Below are 21,768 nucleotides of genomic sequence, written 5' to 3' on the forward strand. Positions count from 1 at the left end.
AATTCTTAACTAAAGTCTGAGAATGCTTTGTGAACTCGGGCCTGGGCGTAAAGGGTTGACCATATGCCTACCCTAATATCGAGGGTTTAGAATATAATTGTGATAAGTCAATATATCAAGCATTGTGACTTATCACAATTATGTTCTAAACCCTCGATATGTATTATGACGGGACATTTTGCCCGATCAATTTGAACAATTTAAAATGAGAGAGAGAGAGAGAGAGAGAGAGAGAGAGAGAGAGGGGGTGGGATTTAACGCCCACTCGACACCAACTAGTTCATTTCGGGACTAACACATGGTTCAATTTTTATTTCAATAATTCGCTTGCACGTAGGGGTCTTTAGCAGTGGGGGAAACCGGAGTACCCGCAGAAAACCCACTAGGCTGGACTGGCGACCGTACTCCTTGGATTCCGGGGAATCGAAACCACGCCAGTTGACTCAGTGACATACCTTATTATGCTACAACGCTCACACGCTAACCATTCGGCCACCCAACCCCACAGGAATGGAAGGGAGCCTGACAGACCGCGTGATACAGCACGCACGTGCTAACCATTCTGTTGACCAAGTTGTCCGAGGCACAGAAAGTCCTGCATCTTAGTGATATTACCAGGGGTAAGTAGAAGGGATTTTTGTTTTATAATACATCGTTAATAATTTATTTTTGAATAATTCGAAAACTATAACCAATCAAAAAACGTTACGCCATGATCAGATTTATTTCCCTGTTTTACTTCCTTCTATTTTAATGGCGGAAGCAGACAACAAGTAAATAATAACATCTGGTGATATGTGAAAATGTTTAAAAGAGGGAACCACGTCGCTGTTCTTTACACAGCTTTCAGTTTACCAGAGAAACTGTTAAAACTTTCAACATGCGTTTGACGTGGGTCGTTTTACTGATTTTGGTTATTTGTATTGTGGTGGATGACGCCCAGGGTCGTAGACGGAGACGGAATCGGAGGAGAGGACGAGGAGTGTGGGAAGAAAGCAGAAGGGGACGAGGTATTAGAGTACGGGGAAGACGAAGAGGAAGAGGGCGAGGAAACAATTGGCCAAGTGAGATTATTATTATTATTATTATTATTATTTTCATCACGGTTGTGATCATCTATTTCTATATTCTGACTGGAGGCATCTCCCGCTGAAACCTTCTCCTTTAATATAATAGAAGCGCTGTTGACATGATCCTGTAATATAATATAAGCGTTGCTGACTTAGTCTTTTAGTATAATATAAATGAAATGAAATGTTCTACTCCGACTGGGTTAATGATGACGGCATACGCCATATAGTGTAATGTGTTCTACTAGGTACCTTTCCGTATCAGGCCCGCCGCCCTGCACCACCGACATGATGACAAGGGAAAAAAAACACCGGAAAATCCCAAAGAACTTTCTCGGCCAACACCGGAATAGAACCCGCGACCTCCAGGCTGGCGAGACAGCGTCTAACTCACTTAGTCACTGTACCCCCCACCCCACCTTGATTTAGCCAAGCGTGTCCGACGGAATAAATGAATGTTTCGATAAGATTCTTACAAATGATCAGGTCCTTCAAATTAAAGACAAAAGATGATGCTTTAACTGGGTTGTGTAGGGGTCACGGTGCCTAAGTGCGTAGGACGTTGACTCGCTAGCCTGGAGGTCGGGTGTTCGATCCCTGCATTGGCCGAGAAAGTTCATCCATTTTTTCCGGTTTAGTTCTCCCTTGTCAGTGATGCAGGATGGAGGGTCTGACAAGGCCAGCTGTCTAGTCGTTAGAATGGTTACAAAAAACCGAGGTCCCGTGTACACATTGACGTGCACGTAAAAGATCCCTTGACAGTTGGAATTCGGTATAAGAGTAGGCCGTAGTGCCGCAGTCCGGGTAAATTTCCCTCATAGCACACTGTATGGCGTGTACCCAGATCGGAGAAGAACAGTAGGACGTTAAACCCCATTTCATTTTCTTTCTCAGTAGGATTGAATCAGTCAGCCAATTATCTACATTATTAACGGAGCCGTGTTGACTCAGGGAGGGAGGCGCTGGACCAAACCGAGGTCACGTGTACACTGTTGGAATTCGTAAAACGAGTAGGCCATAGCGCCTCTTTCCGGGCAAAATGTTCCTCACAGCACGCTGATAGCGTAGATCCGTCTTCATTAGTCCAGTAGGAGCAAAACAGTCGTTAAACGTTAAACCCTATTTCATTTAATTGCATTTTACCTTAACCAGAGGGTCTAAGAATGGCTCCCATGGTTGGACGAGAAAGTTGCTCTTGGGTTGCCGGCGTCGTTTCCATGTGTACGTGTACCCTCTTTGATCTCAAATTATGCTACAAGCAGACTGAAAGCATGTTTTTATCTCTACAGTTGATGGTAATTGGGGGCCGTGGTCTAACTATGATGAATGTTCTGTAACATGCGATGGTGGTATACAAAAGCGACACAGACTTTGCAATAACCCCGCCCCGAAGAATCGTGGACGCCGCTGCAATGGTAGAAAGCGAGAAAAACGGTACTGTAATCAAGTCCCTTGTCCAGGTATGGTATATATGAAAGAGATATAAAATATCGACTCAAATATAAAGTGCGTAAATAAATGGGAGTCACACAGCAGAAGTGTCAAATTCACAGTTAACTTTCCATGACGAGGCAAGGTAACTGCCGTTCCCATAGTGAAGTAACCGTCGTTTCCATGGCGAAGTGACTGTTTTGCCCTGTTACGTGTACGGTGTGTCTAAAGTCCTGGATGACTTGATTGGGTGGAGGGGTTAGCAACACCCGCTTGCATTGTTGTTTATACAGTTAACTTCTCATGGTGAAGTAACCGTCGTTTCCATGGCAAAGTAACTGTTCATAGCCTGTTACAATAACACCACTATACAGTTTTGAGAAAGGAATATATTGGCAATTGCAGTCATAGTACTGTATTCTGAGCGAAGTTATGAGTCTTTGAAATTTTGACAATACAGTCCAGATTATCCAGTACCATTGCTAAGTAGTGTCTGTCTCTCTTTATTCTGCCACATACAGATTTAAGTTTTTGTTATTGTATGTACAGTTGATGGTATGTGGGGAGGCTGGTCTCACTATGGCGACTGTTCCGTTACTTGTGGCGGTGGTACGATGTTCAAAAGCAGATCATGTGACCACCCTAAACCAGCTAATGGTGGAGCTGATTGCCTTGGCAACGAGACAGAGATAATGGACTGTAATACTGACCATTGTCCAGGTTTGAAATAATGTCCGTTTACAATTTTAAGATCTCAGCCCTTGATTTGCTCCCTACGTCAACCCGCCCCTCCCCTTTGTTAGTGGTGCAGAGCAGAGAGCCTGGCAAGGGAGATCGTCTTTTAGGATGACAACTAATCTCTGAGATATCACCTTGGTGGAAGCGGACGTAAAATACAACTAAATCACACATACTAACGATCCGCAACTTAATATTTAATTATATACAAATTCATCAAATCCAGAATCTGTTGGGGGTTGTTATGGCCTTCTTGAAAGTTTTGGGGTCAGCAACTCTGAATAAAAGTTGTCACTGGTCGTGCAGAAGAATGTAAGAGAAAATTGAAATAAAATATTTGGAATCGTCTTCAAAGAGGTGACTAAAACCACAATTTGTACAATCTTGGTTTACGGTACAATTTCGTTTTTGGATAGTAAAGAATATATTGATTGAACGATTTATTCAAACAGATATTTTAAATAAATATTTTGATTCGACCTTCACGAATAAATCACTTTTCAGATTCGTTGGGGGTCCTCCGGCTAGCGAAGACCCCAGACTGCAGATTAAAATGAAATATGTTCAGAATCTGCGATGTTGTCAACTTGATTTTAATGGGTGTTTGTTTTTTATTTCAACAGTTGATGGTAATTGGGGACCATGGTCTAACTATAGTGAATGCTCTGTCACATGTGGTTGGGGTATACAGAAAAGATATAGAGAATGTAATGATCCTGCCCCAGCTCATGGTGGACATGACTGTCGTGGTAGAAGAAAGGAAAAGCAGTACTGTTACACAGAAGATTGTCTGGGTAAGGATTATAAAATACACTTTTCACTTTTATTAAGATATTGATTCTAGACACAGCAAACATACTCTAAATAATTTCAGAGAATCTGACTTCAACAATTCCTGGGGACCCCGTGGTTACCAGCTAAAGTTGTTTTAATTAAATATTTACAAGTTCTTCATAGCATACTGTATTCCGTATGCCCGTCTCCATTTTCAGAGTTGATGCGTAACAGTAGGACGTAAAACCCCTTTTTATTTCCCGTTGCTGTTTTACACAATTTTACCTTGCCAGATCTATTTTCCCAGCTTGTCTATTGCCGATGTCATTTTCCTTGTTTGTTCATAGCCTGTTGTATTATTCTCTGTTCGTTAAGTTTGTCGTTGATATTTTTTTGTGTTCTAGAACCTGTTCTGGAACTTTGCCTAGATGACGAGTGTGGAAATCATGGAGTCTATGTAGATGGGATATGTAACTGCAACCCTGGATTTGCCGGATCCATGTGTGAAAGTAAGTAAATCTTATACTCTTTATAAACTAAAACTATTGACAGTTGATTGTAGGATGAACTGGAGAATGTGCTGCTGTCCAGACCAAATCATTGTCACTACCGATAAATACATGACCATAGCGAAAATAATTAATTACGTGTTAGTGTCAGAAAGATGGAATTATGGCGAGATATTGTAGACTAGTGTTACCATAACACCCCAGGAATGGAGGGAGAGAGATAGAGAGAGCGAGTTTAACGTCCACTCGACACAAACTATCATATGGGACTATCTATTTCAATAATTCGCTTGCGCGTAGGGTTCTTAGCAGTGGGAGGAAACCGGAGGAACCGGAGAAAACCCACGAGGTTGGACAGGCGACCCTAATCCTTGTCACGTACAACCGGGGTATCGAAAACACGCCAGTTGACTCAATGACATACCTTATTATGATACAGCGCTCACACGGTAACCATTCGGCCACCCAACCCCTCAGGAATGGGGGGGGGGGGGCTGGGTATGGAGGGAATAGAAGGGGGTCAAGATGTTACTTAAAATGGAAGGGAGTACGAACAGGGGCTAGAAAAAAACTTTACATGAACCCGCGGAGATATGATAGAATTGATAGGTTCTGTGCACAGAGCATATCATGCGCAGTATTGCTAGAACATCCACTGATACTCATTACAATATTCAGTGTAGTTGTTTTTCTAAAGGTCATTTGTTTTTTCTATTTTAGTTGACTTGTGTGGTGATAACACCTGTGGTAATCCAGATGGATGTTGTAGAGTACGTCCAGTTCCAGGTAAGTTGATTACATTAGGCAGGGTATGCTTACAGTTAATACAACGTCTCTTTTATTTGGGAGCTTCTCATATCAGTCAGAAATTTTTCCCGGACAGTGACGACACGGCCTACTCTTACATCGAATTTCAACTGCCAAGAGATCGTTTATGTGGCGGTCTATGTCCCACCGCCCGAACGACAAGAGTTAACTTTCTCGGCCAACATTGAGATCGACCACACGACTTCCAGATTCGCGAGTCAACGTCTTACTGACTAAGCCACCGATAATATCATCACGTATGTAGGTCGTAGCGACGCTGTCGAGGCATAATTCCCCTCATAAAATAATGCATGGCGTGTATGATTATTTTATTATGTATGTATATTTGTAGAGTCACCTGATTGTGGTGAAACTTGTGTTGGAAGACAACAACTGATCTGTATCTACAGAAACTGTCACGGTATGTTAATATATACATGTTTATAATACCATAGTCTATATTACAACGGGTCACAGACGTACTAGACCTTTCACCACAACATCTTTATTAACCCATATTCTATATCAAGAGAGGGTTTAACGTCCACTCGACAACAACTAGGTCATTTCGGGACTAACACATGCTTCAATTTTTTTTCAATAATTCGCTTGCTCGTAGGAGTCTTTAGCAGTGGGAGGAAACCGAAGGACCCTGAGAAAACCCACGAGGTTGGACAGGGGACCCTACTCCTTGTCACGTAAACCGGGGATTCGAAACCACGCCACTTGACTGAATGACAAAACTTATGATAGAGCGAGCACATGCTAACCATTCGGCCATCCAAACCCCCGATTCTATATCAAAGTTGATCACAGGCATACGAGAACTTCCACTAAAACATCTTCCCACCCCCTGGGTAATGGAAACTTGAATATCCCGATTAAACAACAAACATATTTCTGTAATGCATGTGTTATCATACTCCTGTAATGCATGTGTTATCATATTCCTGTAATGCATGTGTTATCATATTCCTGTAATGCATGTGTTATCCTGTAATGCATGTGTTATCCTGTAATGCATGTGTTATCATATTTCTGTAATGCATGTGTTATCCTGTAATGCATGTGTTATCCTGTAATGCATGTGTTATCATATTCCTGTAATGCATGTGTTATCCTGTAATGCATGTGTTATCATGTAATGCATGTGTTATCATATTCCTGTAATGCATGTGTTATCCTGTAATGCATGTGTTATCATGTAATGCATGTGTTATCATATCTCTGTAATGCATGTGTTATCATATCTCTGTAATGCATGTGTTATCATTATATATTACAGCTTATGTTTGTAACGATAAACTATCCACGTGTTATGAACCTTGTGACATCAACTGTGTTCTCAGCTGTGTAAGTAAAATCTTATTACATTTTAAAAATCACGACCAATAGAAAATAATGTCAATCCTGTTAACTTTATGATCGACCTTCGAATTCAATCTTTCTATTCGACAGGATTTTTTCTTGGCTACAATGTCTGTAAAATTAATACTGCCTTTAAGATCACAGTCAATCAAAGACTTTAAAGTCTTATGGTTTGGATCCAGCTATGGCGGGTGTGGTGCCAGGCAGGGTAAGCTTACTCTTCCGGACACCTGTTACCAAAGTTTATCGTGTATTTTGTACCCGGTGAACAGTCCATTTGCTGATTACACCATTTTGCTTATACCGTTTTTTTAGGACTTCGAATTTTGTCTAATGGTTTAGATTGTTCGTACTTGGTTTTATTTTATTCCAAGCCTGTCAACTTTCGACATGGTTTTCTGGGCTTACAATGTCTGTGTCGTGTTATCATTCGACACTTACCATTAGATCGCCAGTTAATTTTCTCCGTGTCTTGCTGTCATCTGACACCTACCATTAGTTATCCCCTGTAAGCATGCAATGCAAGCCGCCCATTTAATGCACTTGAGTTCATAAAAATATTAATAATTTCGAACTATAACAATCTATAACGGTTTAAACCTTTTCATGTTGTTGATTTCAGTCTGAACCAGCAGAACTGTAAATAGCAGAGACCCAGCAGTATATTCCATTATCTATCTCCTACCTTAAATATAACTATTATTAAATTACATTATCTATGTTACAAATATTCTTCTGTCAACAAGTTCAAATATAAATAAACAAATACTGCTGGTACACTACGCTGTCTTATTTTATAGAAAGAAATTGGGTTTAAGACACAAACTAGGTAATTTCGAGACTAACATATGGGTTTTGGCAGAGAGGGGTGACCTGCGGACCGGGAGAAACCCATGAGGTCAGACATGCGGCTGTTAATCCCTTTACAATATTGTGAAAATTGGTTCCCTACAGCAAATGTGAATCCAGAAATAGTTCAGTTCAAAACAAAATAAAAAATATTGCTGGTGCATTGGTATTGCCCTCTGCTTCTATAGTAATTCCAGGAGGATCGCATCAAGAGTTAAATCTGCCTATTGCTTCAACTGTTATAAAAATTATTATTAAGATATTTATTCATACGCCAAGTCTATATTCAACTCTCTAGACACCAGAATGATGAAACGGATTAGTCTATCCTGCTCATGCTGAGAGCTCGCTTGGGGATTTAGAGTATCCCCAGCCCCCTCCAGTAAACAAAAGTCGTTTTTTGTTCAGGACCTTTGGTTGTTCATCAGTCAGTACCAGCACCACTCTCCCCCAAATTACTTACAGTCACCTTGGAAAGGAGTGCATGAAGATGATCAGTGAGGGCGTGGCTGAGTGTAGTCAATGATTATTAGTACCAGTCATGGAAAACACTGAAACAGGAGGTCCTCTAATGACCTCATACTTCACACCGATATAGCTTTTATCTCGTTTATAGGGTTTTTGGACAAGGGAACATATCTCCGAATTGCAGGGCGAAGGTCCTGACAAGGACAGCTGTCTAGTCATTCGGAGGTCCCGTGTACACATTGGCGTGCACGTAAAAGATCCCTTGACAGTTGGAATTCGATATAAGAGTAGGCCGTAGTGCCGCTGTCCAGGCAAAATTGCCCTCATAGCACACTGTTTGGCCTCTGCCGGTCTTCATTAGCCCAGTTCGGAGCAGAACAGTAGGACGTTAAACCCCATTTCATTTTCTCTGAATTGCAAACTCTGAATATCAGTAGGGTTCGTGCCCTCACGACCACCGCTTTCGCAGGTCAATTGTTGACAGATGGACCGACGGACTGGCTGAGTGGCGGCATGATACGCCATCGCTGAAATGTGGGCGTATAAAAATCATAATTTCGACGACTGCAAGTCGGGGTTGGAATTCCTTCAATTGATAAACTGTGTATTTTCAAATAAAAGGAAAGCTGTCTTATCCGATTCTAATGCTTTGCGGCTAAGTGTCAAAATCTATTTTTTAGATATTGTCAACGTTTTATTTTTCAAATTATAAACGGACTATACCTAAAACGTTCCCAGGTCCACGATTCGATTCTTCTAAAAAAAAATGCTTCCGTCCCAACTAACACGCTCCCCGTCTGGTATATAAGCATGCTGGGTTATAATCCTGTTGACCTGATTAACAGGGCTAATGAAGATGGGTTTTCGCCATGCATTATGCTATTAGTGACATTTTGATCTAGCAGTGGCACCAAAGTCGACTCATATTTCGAGTTTTAGCTGTAGGAAGAAACCTGAGATCCCAGAGAAAACCCACGAGGTTGAACAGGAAACCTTACGCTCTGTGGGAGGAAACCGGAGATCCCGAAGAAGACTCATGAGGTTGGACAGGCTACTCTACTACTTGTTACATACAAATTGGGAATCGAAACCAAGCAAACTTGACTCAATGACACACGAAGTCTTCGGCCATGCTTTGTAATTTACTTGTTTGTCGAATTATGTCGGGGGGTTGGATGGCCGAATGGTTAGCACGTGCGTGCTGTATCATAAGGCCTGTCATTCAGTCAGCTGGCGTGGTTTCCAATCCCCGGTTGTACGTGACAAGGAGTAGGGTCGACTGTCCAACCTCGTGGGTTTTCTCCGGGACATCCAGTTTCTTTCCACTACTAAAGAGCCCTACACGCAAGCGAATTATTGAAATAAAATTAAACCATATGTTAGTCCCGAAATGACCTAGTTTGTGTCGAGTGGACGTTAACCCCCATCTCTCGTGGGTTTTCTCCGGGACATCCAGTTTCTTTCCACTGCTAAAGAGCCCTACGCGCAAACGAATTATTGAAATAAAATTAAACCATATGTTAGTCCCGAAATGACCTAGTTTGTGTCGAGTGGACGTTAACCCCCATCTCTCGTGGGTTTTCTCCGGGACATCCAGTTTCTTTCCACTGCTAAAGAGCCCTACGCGCAAGCGAATTATTGAAATAAAATTAAACCATATGTTAGTCCCGAAATGACCTAGTTTGTGTCGAGTGGACGTTAACCCCCATATCTCTCCCTCTCTTTCTCTCTCTCTCTCTCTCTCTCTCTCTCTCGAATTATGTCTTGTCGGCACCCTAGGCCATTCGACCACTTCCTTGTCAACAACCTAGGTGCAATGGCTGGTTCTTGAAGTATACGATAGATATGTTTTTCACATTTGTTTCACAAATCAAGTTATATATATAGAGAGAGAAATATCCCTCGTTAATCGCCAATGATTATACGTCATTTAACCAGTTTTATACTGCTAGGGGATACTTTGCAATCCATTATTCTATTGCTGTCTAGTTACCGTGTTTAATTAAATCTTAAAGATACATGAACACCTTCATATGGGAATCCCGAAAAAAGAGGTGAAAAACAAATAACGAGGCAGCTTGGCCCCGTTGTTCGCAAAAAAGATTGCTATTCGCTATTCAGTGCCTGAATAACAATCTTTGTTACTAACCTCATTTAACCCGTTTTGTGCTGTAGGGGATTTCGTCTAGAAGTCGTTTTCATGTGTTTTATGCTACTGGGGGATACTTGGCACCCATCATTCTAGTGATAGCTAGCTTCAAGTTGGATAAAGAGTAACGAATAACGAGGTAGCGTGTCCCTCGTTATTCGCCAATTATTTGTTATTCGTTATTCGCCGCTTGAATAACGATCTGGTTTATTTACGGAACATAATAAAATGAAATAAAATGGTGTTTAACGTCCTACTGTTCTGCTCCGAACTGGGCTAATAAAGACCGGCATGCCAGCGGCACTACGGTCTACTATTATATTGAATTCCAACTGTCAAGGAATCTTTTACGTACACGCCGATGTTACACGGGACCTCGGTTTTTCGTCCCATCCGAACGACTAGACAGCTGTCCTTGTCAGGCCCTCCGCCCCGCAAGGGAGTTACGGAATATACGTCATTTAAACAGTTTTATGGGGCTAGCAGATAATTTACAACCCATTATTCAATTGTTGTCTAGTTATCGTTTTCAATTTGATCCTGAAATATCCTCATAAAAGATACCTGATCGCCTTCTTATGGGAATTCCCGAATAACGAGGTGAAAAACGAATAACAAACAGCTCGTTATTCGTTGCTTGAATAATAGTTTGTACTCTTCTTCGGCTAGAAGTCATTTTGCTGAGTTCAGTGTTACTGGGGGAAACGTGGCATCCATTATTCTATTGATGAATAGCATCATACCTGAATTCCGAATTACAAGTCGAATGACGAAGTAGCGTATCCCTCGTTATTGGTGAATAACGAAAAACTGTTCAACTCCACACTGCCCGCGGAGTGTCCGTCTACCAAGGGTTCTTTTACGTGCATGCCAACGTTTTCACGAGGCCTCTAGGTTGTTCGTCCCATCCGAACGACTAGACGATGTACCTAACTATGACCTCATTTAATTATTTCTAAACTACATCTTTGGTAATTGTATATATGCGAAGAAAACGACTGCAAAAAAGCTACAAACTTTAATTTTCCATTCTGTTTCCTATAGTATGTTAATCAACCATGTTTATAAAATTTATGATTTATGTACAAAATGACACAATCTGATTAAAACTAAGATCCAATTTCGTTTCGTTTTTATAGTTCAAAATTTCGATTTTACTTGTCTTTACTACACTTGGACCTGGAAGCGTTGTTATTTAACTCGTGTTCTGCTTGAAATGAGGGGTCAGCCAATCAAATGGTCTGTCGAATTGAGCGTTTGACCTTTTTTGCGCGGAACTGTGGGTAGGCATTAGCGGTAATAGAAATCAAAACAAAGCAAAAGTAGATAAAAAGTACATGGCGGTCGCTAATTGGTTAATCGAATGACTGACGTAATCGGGTCAAATGTCGCTTGCTTGGTACCTGACGTCATAGAACGTGAACTCCCACTATAACTTGTTAGATCTACATGTAGTGTATTCCATCGAAAGTATAAAAAACGAAACGAAATATAGATCTATATTTTAATTAGATTGAAAATGATAGTCATGCGAATGAATAAAAAATCTTAACATTTTCATAACTTTGATACATTTTATTTTTCTGTTGTTTCCTGATGAGTCAACCCACCATATGTATAAAATTTGATTATCATATGCAATATGGCAGCCATGCGAATAAATCAATACATTTAAACATAACCATAACTTTGATCAATTTTATTTTTCCATTCTGTTTCCCGGTAAGTTAATTCACCATATGTATAAAATTTTATTTTCATATGCAAGATGGCAGCCATGCGACTAAATCAATACGTTAAACATCTTCAGGGCCAGATTGAGATGAAAACAGGACCGGGATTAATCCAATCACTGACCCTCGTGGCTAGATCAAGATAAAGGCGTGCTTTATTCACTGTACACAAAGACTTATGACAGTGTCAAAAATACTGCACCTTAGATCTTTAGGTCCTAGGCGTCAGCCATCCAAGACAATAAACTGAAGAATACCGGCAAATAATCGAACAATTCCAGCAGCTAACCAAACCATTCTAGAAACTAGCCGAACAATCCAAGCAACTCACCGAATCATCGCCGCAACTAGTAGAGCAATCACAGCAACTAGCCGAACAATCCCAGCAACTAGTCCAGCAATCCCAGCAACTAGTCCAACAATCCCAGCATCTAACCGAACAATCCCAGTAACTACCTCAACAATTACAATCACTAGCCGAACAATCCCAGTCACTAGCCGAACAAACCCAGCAGCTAGCCCAACAATCCCAGCAACTAACCGAACAATCCCAGTAACTACCCCAACAATTCTAGTCACCAGCCGAACAATCCCAGTCACTAGCCGAACAAACACAGCTAGTCCAACAATCCATGCAACTAGCCCAACAATCCCAGCAACTAGTCGAACAATCCCACCAACTATCCGAACAATCCAGAAACTAGTCGAACAATCCCAGCAACTAGCCGAACAATCCCAGTCACTAGCCGAACAAACCCAGCAGCTAGTCCAACAATCCCAGCAACTAACCGAACAATCCCAGTAACTTCCCCAACAATTCTAGTCACCAGCCGAACAATCCCAGTCACTAGCCGAACAAACAAAGCACTAGTCCAACAATCCCTGCAACTAGCCCAACAATCCCAGCAACTAGTCCAACAATCCCACCAACTATCCGAACAATCCAGAAACCAGCCGAACAATCCCAGCAACTAGCCGAACAATATCGGTAACTAGTCGAACAATCACAGCAACTAACCGAATCATCGCCGCAACTAGTAGAACAATCACAGCAAATAACCGAACAATCTCAGCAACTAGCCAAACAATTACAGCAGGTAGAGGAACCATCCCAGCAACTAGCCGAACAATATCAAGAGGAAACAGTCGTCCCTTTCTAGATGTCATTGTCCGAATGAACAACAATTCCTCCCCAGATATCAGTTTATATAAAACTGGACCACAAAAATTAGTATCTCAATTTCAAATAAAATCACACTGGTTAGACCAAGAAAGCCATCTTCTCGGCTTTCACCAACCGTACCATCAATGTCCTCCAGAATAGAATCTCAGACAGACCTTTCAACATATAACCAGTAACTCAAACTGCTAATCAACACCACCATTAATTCAACCATAGCATCAAGAATACCATATAATGATGGTTCATGCTACCAAATCAGATGAATGTGGTGGATCTAAATAGTTACGCTAATAATATTATCCAAAGTTATGTGTTGAGTGTGTTTATGGTTTCTTACAATTCTTAATGCATCTAGTGTTCGTACAGTTAAAAATAACTTAAATAAGGCGGTTTTACAAGCATCGGTCATATTGAGGATGGATACCAAATCTAAATAGTAGACAATATAATTGCACAAGTTGGATTGCGGCGGAATTCGAAGGATTTTTATGTCTTAGGGTACCATGTACATACCTCCTCACAAATTGTTTTCCATTGATAGGAGGATTTCCTGTCGGACTATACTGTTTATCATTGAATGGACATATAAAACACATGATGTGATAGTCCATGTATTTTCATCAATGTGTGGATACTTTAAACGAATGCCTTGATAATGGAAGAAAGCTTCGATATCAAGCTCAAGGGATGGGGACGCCTCTCAATAGAAAAACAAATCACGTGTTTTTAACGCTATAAAAATAAACATGACGCTTAGCCAATGCCAAATCAACAAATCAACCCCAGCTTACTTAACACAGCTCGAGTCGGAGGACCGGGGGGGGGGGGTGCGGGGCATAGGGGGGCTTTGCACTACCAACTTCCGGTTCTAGAGTTATGAAACTGTGACTGCAACTCCGGGTACATAGCTTTGTATTGATATCTCAAGATACTTGTGGGAATGAATGGAACAAGAGCTGCTTATTTTAGAAAAGGGCTTATCAAGATCGAAAGTACTATAGTACAACATGGACACGGGACCGATACGCCATCGTCAAAGAAACAACCATTCCAAGTTCGTATTTTAATTTTGAATTGGGGACGATATAAGGGCTGAACTTTCTCTATTTACTTTTTGTCGTGAAATTTTATGGCTCCATTCTATTTCCCGGTAACGTAATCAAACATATGTATAAAATTTGATTATCATATGCAAGATGACAACGATGAGAATAAATCAATGAATTTCAACATATACATATCTTTGATCAATTTTATTGTTCTATTTTGTTTCCCGGTAAGTTAATTCACCATGTTTATAAAATTTTATTATCATATGCAAGATGGCGACCACGCGAATAAATCAATGAATTTAAACATATCTAAAACTTTGATCAATTTTATTGTTCCATTTTGTTTCCCGGTAAGTTAATTCACCATGTTTATAAAGTTTCATTATCATATGCAAGATGGCGACCATGCGAATAAATCAATAGATAAAAGATAAGTTATCTATAACTTTTATGCATTCATTTTATTGCCGCAACTAGATGCAAAAATAGACAGCTCGCACCTGCTACGCTCGGCTCGTGGCGGCGTCACACATATCTGTCAGTTTGATTTTTGATAAACACCGCCCAAAACAAAATCGATATGTACGCCCCTGGGTTTACTTGTTGGAACTGGAAGACCGTCCCAGCATATTTGAAATCTAAATGAAAAATAACCTGCACAGTGCCGGATGAAGACAGCCCCTATGCGATTCCAAATCCCTATCCTAGTGACAAGATGAAGATGAAACCGTGTTTTAAACACAATTGAGCAAACCCAATGATGGCGGTGACGGCTGTGTAAGCCTATAGGCTGCGTGTAAGAAAAGCGTACGAGTTTAACGTTGGAGTTTAACTTTCACTCGACACAAATTTGATTATTCCCCGACTAACACCTGGAGTCAGTCCTATTTCAATAATTGGCTTGAGAGGGGTAATGAGCGGTGAGAGGAAACCGGAGGACCCGGAGAAAACCCACAACTCTGATTTATCGAATGCTTCCTCGAACGGTGAACGGATGGGCCGCTGGACGGATCGACGTTATGGGGGTAATGACACTATATGTCATCATTATCATTTAAGCCTTGACGTTTAATGAGGTTTAACGGCTGACTGTTCTCCATCGACTGGGCTAATAAAGATGGGTTTATCCCGTGCAGTGTGCTACGAGGTTAATTGTGCCCAGGCAGCGTCGTCTCTGCCTACTCTTAGATCTGTATGGGTTTCTTTAAAGCGCATGAACCGTAGTGTATCTACCCAGGGTTGCGCAGAAATGTTTTATAATATACCGATAATAATTTGTGTTTGTACCTTCCAAATCCGAAAATCAATACGGAAAACTATACGCCATGATTATGTATATATCCATGTTTTACTTCCTTCTATTTTAATGGCGGAAGCAGACGAACAGTAAATAATAACATCTGGTGATATGTGAAAATGTTTAAAAGAGGGAACCACGTCGCTGTTCTTCACACAACTTTCAGTTTATCATATAAACTGTTAGATCTTTCAACATGCGTTTGACGGTGTTCGTTTTATTGATAGTGATTGTTACTGTTGTTGACAGCCAATCAACAGGTATTATTATTATTATTATTATTATTATTAGGATGATTATTATCGGTGTGCGTGTGTGTAGGGGGGGGGGATCCCTGCATTGGCCGAGGAAGTTCATCCAGATTTTCCAGCGATGTCCCCCCTTGTCAGTAGTGTTGGACGGAAGGCCTGACAGGGACAACTGTCTAGTCGTTCGAATGGTACGAAAGACCGAGGGCCCGTGTACAGAATGGTGTGCGCGTAAAGATCCCTTGACAGTTGGAATTCGATATAAGAGTATAGGCCGTAGTGCAACTGTCCGGCCAAAATTAGCCTCATAGCATACTGTTTGGCGTATGCCCATCTTCATAAGCCCTGTTCGGAGCAGAACAATAGGACATTAAACCCCATTTCATTTCATTTATTATCATTGTTCTCGGAAGTGTCCGTTGGTCTCTCTTGTGTCTTAGGTTGCACAGGCATTTTCATGTCAGATTAGCAATCGTACACATTATACTAACATTAGTAAAATGGAAGAGCGAGGCTACGTCTGCAATAACCAGTACCGTTGTTACGATAATAAACAATCAATGCCACATATTGTCAAAACTACAAAACCACTGACAAATTCGTTCAGAATAAATTAATTTGAATGAAAAATACCGGCCAAATTATCCCACAATTAATTTAAATCACATTACTTCTCTTTGAACAAAGTTATGGGTGCTTAAAGTTTTTTACAATATAAAAACTTACGATTATTTATATGTCTAAAGACTTATTTATATAACATTGGATTTAGCTCTTACGTAATGTATCTTTAAGTTGGTATAACTATAGTGCTGAATTCAGGACTCAAAATAAGTCAGATGAAATTTGTTTCCCTTCAGATGTGGGTAAATGGGGACAATGGTCTGCCTATAGTGAGTGTTCTGTCACGTGTGGCGGCCCAGGTGTTCATTTTAGAAGGAGAGAATGTAATTCGCCCGCTTCAGCTAATGGTACTACAGAATGTCTAAGCGGTTTGGGTTTGGCGGTGGAAGTGGACTTGTCCCTTCCTACTTTTCTGATAATCCTGTCATCAGTGATTTTTAAAAACAGTGTTTATTCACAGAAACTAGATTGTGGAACAAGCAGATGAATATAGCCCCCGTCTTCATAAATGAAAAAGGTTATATGATCCTACATATTGGGCTGCACGTAAAGTTGTTGTTCGACAAAGAATAGACCCCAATGCCACTGTCCGGGCAAACTTTCACCCATTAACACAAAACATCGCGAATGCCCGTCTTCATTTTCCTGGTTGATGATGACACGATTATAGACATATTGATAAAAATTATGGAAATTTTGTTATTGTCACAGATGAAATGAAGTGAAATGGGGTTTAACGTCCTACGGTTCTGCTCTGACCGGGCTAATGAAGAAGTTTTGTTATTGTCACAGATCGTGTAGAAGAGTGTAAGAGGCAAATTAAAATAAATTGTTCAGAATCTACGATGTTGTCAAAATTAATTCAATGTAAATTTCATCTATCCAGCTGTTCTGTGATCCTGGACCAAATTCTCAAATTATGCGGCAAATAGTTTTTATTGTTGCTACAGTTAATGGAACTTGGGGAGAGTGGTCGAACTTTACCGAATGCTCCGTTACTTGTGGAGGTGGTAACATGTCCAGAAACAGATCATGTGATAACCCTGAACCAGATCATGGTGGACTGGATTGTCATGGTAACAATACAGAAACAATGTCATGTAATACTCACCATTGTCCAGGTTTGTTAAAATATCTCTGGCATATTCTAATGATCCTGTAATTTCAAATTTCTATTTTCATGTACTTACTGAATCGATATCCCAGGCGACAATCATTGGTAGTTACTATAAAATAAAAATCAAAACACAATTATCAAAACAAAAACTAAACGACAATATTGCTACCAACTCCAATGAACCTGGCGACAATATAAAATTTCCAAATTTGGTGGAATTATTAAAATAAATGAAATTGTTGCTATCAATTTGAATGTTCCTGGTGACAATCTAAAGTTTCAAATTTGGTGTAATTACTATAATAAGACCATATTGCCACCAATGAATCTACATGGAACTAATCTGAAATTTCAAATTTACATTGAAGTGTAATTACCGAAGAAAACAACCGTGTTACCACCAGTGTTTCACAAATAATTTAATGCGACTTGTATTTATACAGTTGATGGTAATTGGGGATCATGGTCTCAGTATAGTTGCTGTTCTGTTACGTGTGGAGGTGGAACACGGAAACGAAACAGAGTATGTAATGACCCACTTGCAACTCATGGTGGGCAAAACTGTGCAGGTCCCCATGAATCAACCGAAAGCTGTAATAGTCAGGATTGTCCAGGTACAAATTTGAAATTTATTTACTGCAAAAAACCCGACGTGGCTACAACTTGGAAATCCAGAGTAACCGGTTAACCAATGCGCCCATGTCAGTCCAAATTTTCCCCATTGCACACTGTTTGGTATATGTCCGTCTTCATTATCCTAATAGGTGTAGCGAAGTGGGACGTTAAACCCCATTTCATTTTATTTCAAGATATTGTTACTAATTCGTCACAAATAATTTAAATCAGCTTTTACTTCATTTCAACAGTTGATGGTAATTGGGGACCATGGTCTAACTATGGTGAATGCTCTGTCACATGTGGTGGTTGGGGTATACAGAAAAGATATAGAGAATGTAATGATCCTGCCCAAGCTCATGGTGGACATCGCTGTCGTGGTAGAAGAAAGGAAAGGCAATACTGTTACACAGAAGATTGTCTGGGTATGGATTATAAAATACACTTTTCACTTTTATTGATATTGATTCGAGACACAGCAAACATACTCTAAATTATTTCAGAGAAACTAACTAAAAGAATTGCTGGGGACCCCGTGGTTACCAGCTAAAGTTGTTTCAATTAAATATTTACTAGTTCGTCATAGCATACTGTATGGGTTTGTCTGTCTTCATTAGCAAAGTCGGTGGGTAACAGTAGGACGCTAAACTCCTTTTCATTTCTAGTTGCTGGTTTACAAACTTGGGTCTAGTTTTGGTCATTGCCTGGTGTATGTTTCCCAGCTTGTCCATTACCTGGTGTACGTTTCCCAGCTTGTCCATTGCCTGGTGTATGTTTCCCAGCTTGTCAATTGCCTGATGAATTAAAGTGTACCTAGTTTGTCCATTGCACGTGGTATTATTCTCTGTTCGTTAAGTTTGTAGTTGATGTGTTTGTTTGTGTGATCTAGAACCTATTCTGGAACTTTGCCTAGATGACGAGTGTGGAAATCATGGAGTCTATGAAGAGGGGATGTGTAACTGCAACCCTGGATTTGCCGGGTCCACGTGTGAAAGTAAGTAAACCCTATTCCTGTGTATTACTGTTCCTATTGAAAAACCCTTGACAGTTACAGGATCAACTGACTAATGTGCTGATGTTCGGGCTAAATCCGTTCCCCTACCAATAAATATCTGAACATAGAGTTAGTGTCAGACATTGTAGACTAGTGTTTCCAGATCACTCAAATCCAACCTGAGCAGGAATGGAGGTGAATGTGGACGATGCGAGACAATGGAAAGGAGTTCGAACGTAATATTGTAGACTAGTGTTTCCAGAACACCCAAGATCCAGAGGCAATGGAAGGAGTCTGGGAATGATATTGTAGACTAGTGTTTCCAGAACACTCCAGATCCAAAGGCAATAAAAGGGACGCTAGAGGAAACTTTACATTCGCTGATACGCCACATATTGCTAATAAATATTGTGTGTGTGAGAGAGAAATAGGGTTTAACATCCACTCGATACAAACTAGGTCATTTCGGGACTAACATGTAGTTCAATTCTATTTCAATAATTCGCTTGCGCGTAGAGGTCTTAAGCAGTGGGGAGAAACCGTAGGACCCGGAGAAAACCCACGAGGTAGGAAGGTGACCCTACTCTTTGGCACGTGCATCCGGGGAATCGAAATCACGCCAGTTGACTCAATGCTAACCATTCGCCCCCCCCCCCTCACAAAATATTCAGTGTAGTTGTTTGTCTATATATCATTTGTTTTATTCTGTTTTAGTTGACTTGTGTGCTGATAACACCTGTGGTAATCCAGATGGATGTTGTAGAGTACGTCCAGTTCCAGGTAAGTTGATTACATTAGGCAGGGTATGCTTACAGTTAATACAACGTCTCATTTACTTGGGGCTTCTGATATTTGATTTTAGTCAGCTAGTTCGCCAGCCAGGGATGGTTTTCCACATGTCAGTGGCCCAAGACGGTGAAACGAAAAACTGATGTCCCATGTACACTTAGAAGAAAAAGAACCCCTGACCATTGGAATACGAGATAAAAGTAGGTCGTAGCGGCGCTGTCGAGGCATAATTCCCCTCATAAAACAATGCATGGCGTGTGTGATTATATTATTATGTATGTATATTTGTAGAGTCACCTGATTGTGGTGAAACTTGTGTTGGAAGACAACAACTGATCTGTATCTACAGAAACTGTCACGGTATGTTAATATACATGTTTATAATACCATAGTCTATATTACAACGGGTCACAGACGTACTAGATCCTGTACCGATATATACATACAACCAGATTATATTTCACAGTTGGTTCTCTACCACAAATTCTTAAACCTAACCCTTACCAACAGTCCTCGGTAACAATCACGTGCGCTAACCCTGTTAACATCTCATGACCTTAACGAAATATGCAGGTGACCTTAATATTGTGATATTATCACGGGTTTGCTAAGAATATTTCCGACGTGCATCTCCCTTGTCAGTGGTGCAGTGCGGAAGGCTTGGCAAAGGTCAATGTTTAGTCGTACGGATGAGACGAAAAGAACTACACCACACAATTCTTCGCGCGGTTCAAACTAAGATACCGTACTAGAAACAAACCCATTTGAACATATACATCTACATAAAGGATATTTGGGAAGTGGGTGGGCTATACCGAAATTGCACTTTTTTGGCACATTGAGGTGAGCTTTAGGCCTAAGGGTTTGAGGGGGGGCTGTGTTGTTGAAATTCTCTTTGGATACTAAATCTTTTCGACTCCAATCGTTGAATAATATCGGCCTTACCCTAACCTTAACCCACAATCCTCGGCATCAGTCATGAGCCCTAACTTTGTTTACATCTCTTGACCTTGATTAAATCTGCAGAGAGCCTTAGTAAATAGATCTAGACAGCGTGGTGTCTGTTCTCATTGTAAACAACGGTTTTTTTTTGTTATTTTCTAGCCTTTGTTTGTGATGATGGTCTATCCACCTGTTATGACGTCAGTGATTCCAACTGTGTTCTGCTCTGTGTAAGTAACATTATTTAATAATTTAATATCACGGTCAATCAAGCTCAAGTCCAGCCTGTCTACTTTGTGACCAACCTTCAGATCCGATCATTTTATTTAATAGGGATTTCTTGGCTTACAACACCTCTGAGGTACTATTCACCCCCACCCATGTACCCACCATTAGCTATCGTAAGTTTAATAACTAGAGCAGGTTCCAAGTTGAACTGAATCATGGCCTAAAATATTCACGGGTCATACTGGGGGTAGATCTTGGCGATGAATCTTGATAGGCGAACATACAAACACACAGATATATTTGTTTCTATTTATATAGATTTAGAAATAAAAATGGGTATGAAACTGAACCTGTACATGTTGTTTATTTCAGTCTGAACCATAATAAATATAAAATCATTAGACCAGACAACCAGCAGTATATGTCAATATTACCAACCTTCTCCTGTCTATACAAGTGTTAATATATTACATGTCAATATTACCAACTTATTTTCTGTTTAACAATCTCAATATTACCTGTTCTTCTGTAAGCAAGTTTACGACTAAATAAAATATACTGCTGATGCATTGTTTTCTTTTTTTAAAAACGCCTACACATAGTTTGGGTGTATACAGTCGTCGCCTCCGTCCGTCGTCAACAATAATTTGGTGTGCACGTAAAAGAACCTATGACATTAGGATTCCATTGATGTCTGGCAACATTTCCCTCATAGCACACCGTATGGTGTATGCCCTTTAAAACGCTAAATAAAATCTTTTTTTAACCGTTAGGTCATTTAAA

At 40.4% G+C, this 21,768-nt stretch overlaps 1 protein-coding gene and 1 long non-coding RNA gene across 2 annotated transcripts; both read left to right on the top strand.

Moving 5' to 3' along the window:
* The first annotated feature begins 826 nt into the window (after positions 1–826).
* Positions 827–7,474, top strand: LOC126814830 (semaphorin-5B). The gene is made up of 9 exons (XM_050540216.2): positions 827–1,064; positions 2,360–2,530; positions 3,051–3,221; positions 3,863–4,033; positions 4,418–4,522; positions 5,243–5,308; positions 5,682–5,750; positions 6,615–6,682; positions 7,320–7,474. The coding sequence occupies exons 1-9, from the start codon at positions 881–883 to the stop codon at positions 7,338–7,340; spliced, it is 1,026 nt and encodes a 341-aa protein (XP_050396173.1). The 5' UTR covers positions 827–880; the 3' UTR covers positions 7,341–7,474.
* Positions 7,475–15,549: 8,075 nt separating this feature from the next.
* LOC130012123 (uncharacterized) lies at positions 15,550–21,551 on the top strand. The gene is made up of 9 exons (XR_008787416.1): positions 15,550–15,688; positions 17,251–17,421; positions 17,861–18,031; positions 18,284–18,457; positions 18,922–19,026; positions 19,741–19,806; positions 20,107–20,175; positions 20,920–20,987; positions 21,358–21,551. It is a non-coding gene; the product is annotated as an uncharacterized LOC130012123 (long non-coding RNA).
* Positions 21,552–21,768: the final 217 nt, after the last annotated feature.

The sequence above is a fragment of the Patella vulgata genome, chromosome 3 (genome assembly GCF_932274485.2).
Source record: "Patella vulgata chromosome 3, xgPatVulg1.2, whole genome shotgun sequence".
NCBI classification, from domain to species: domain Eukaryota; kingdom Metazoa; phylum Mollusca; class Gastropoda; family Patellidae; genus Patella; species Patella vulgata.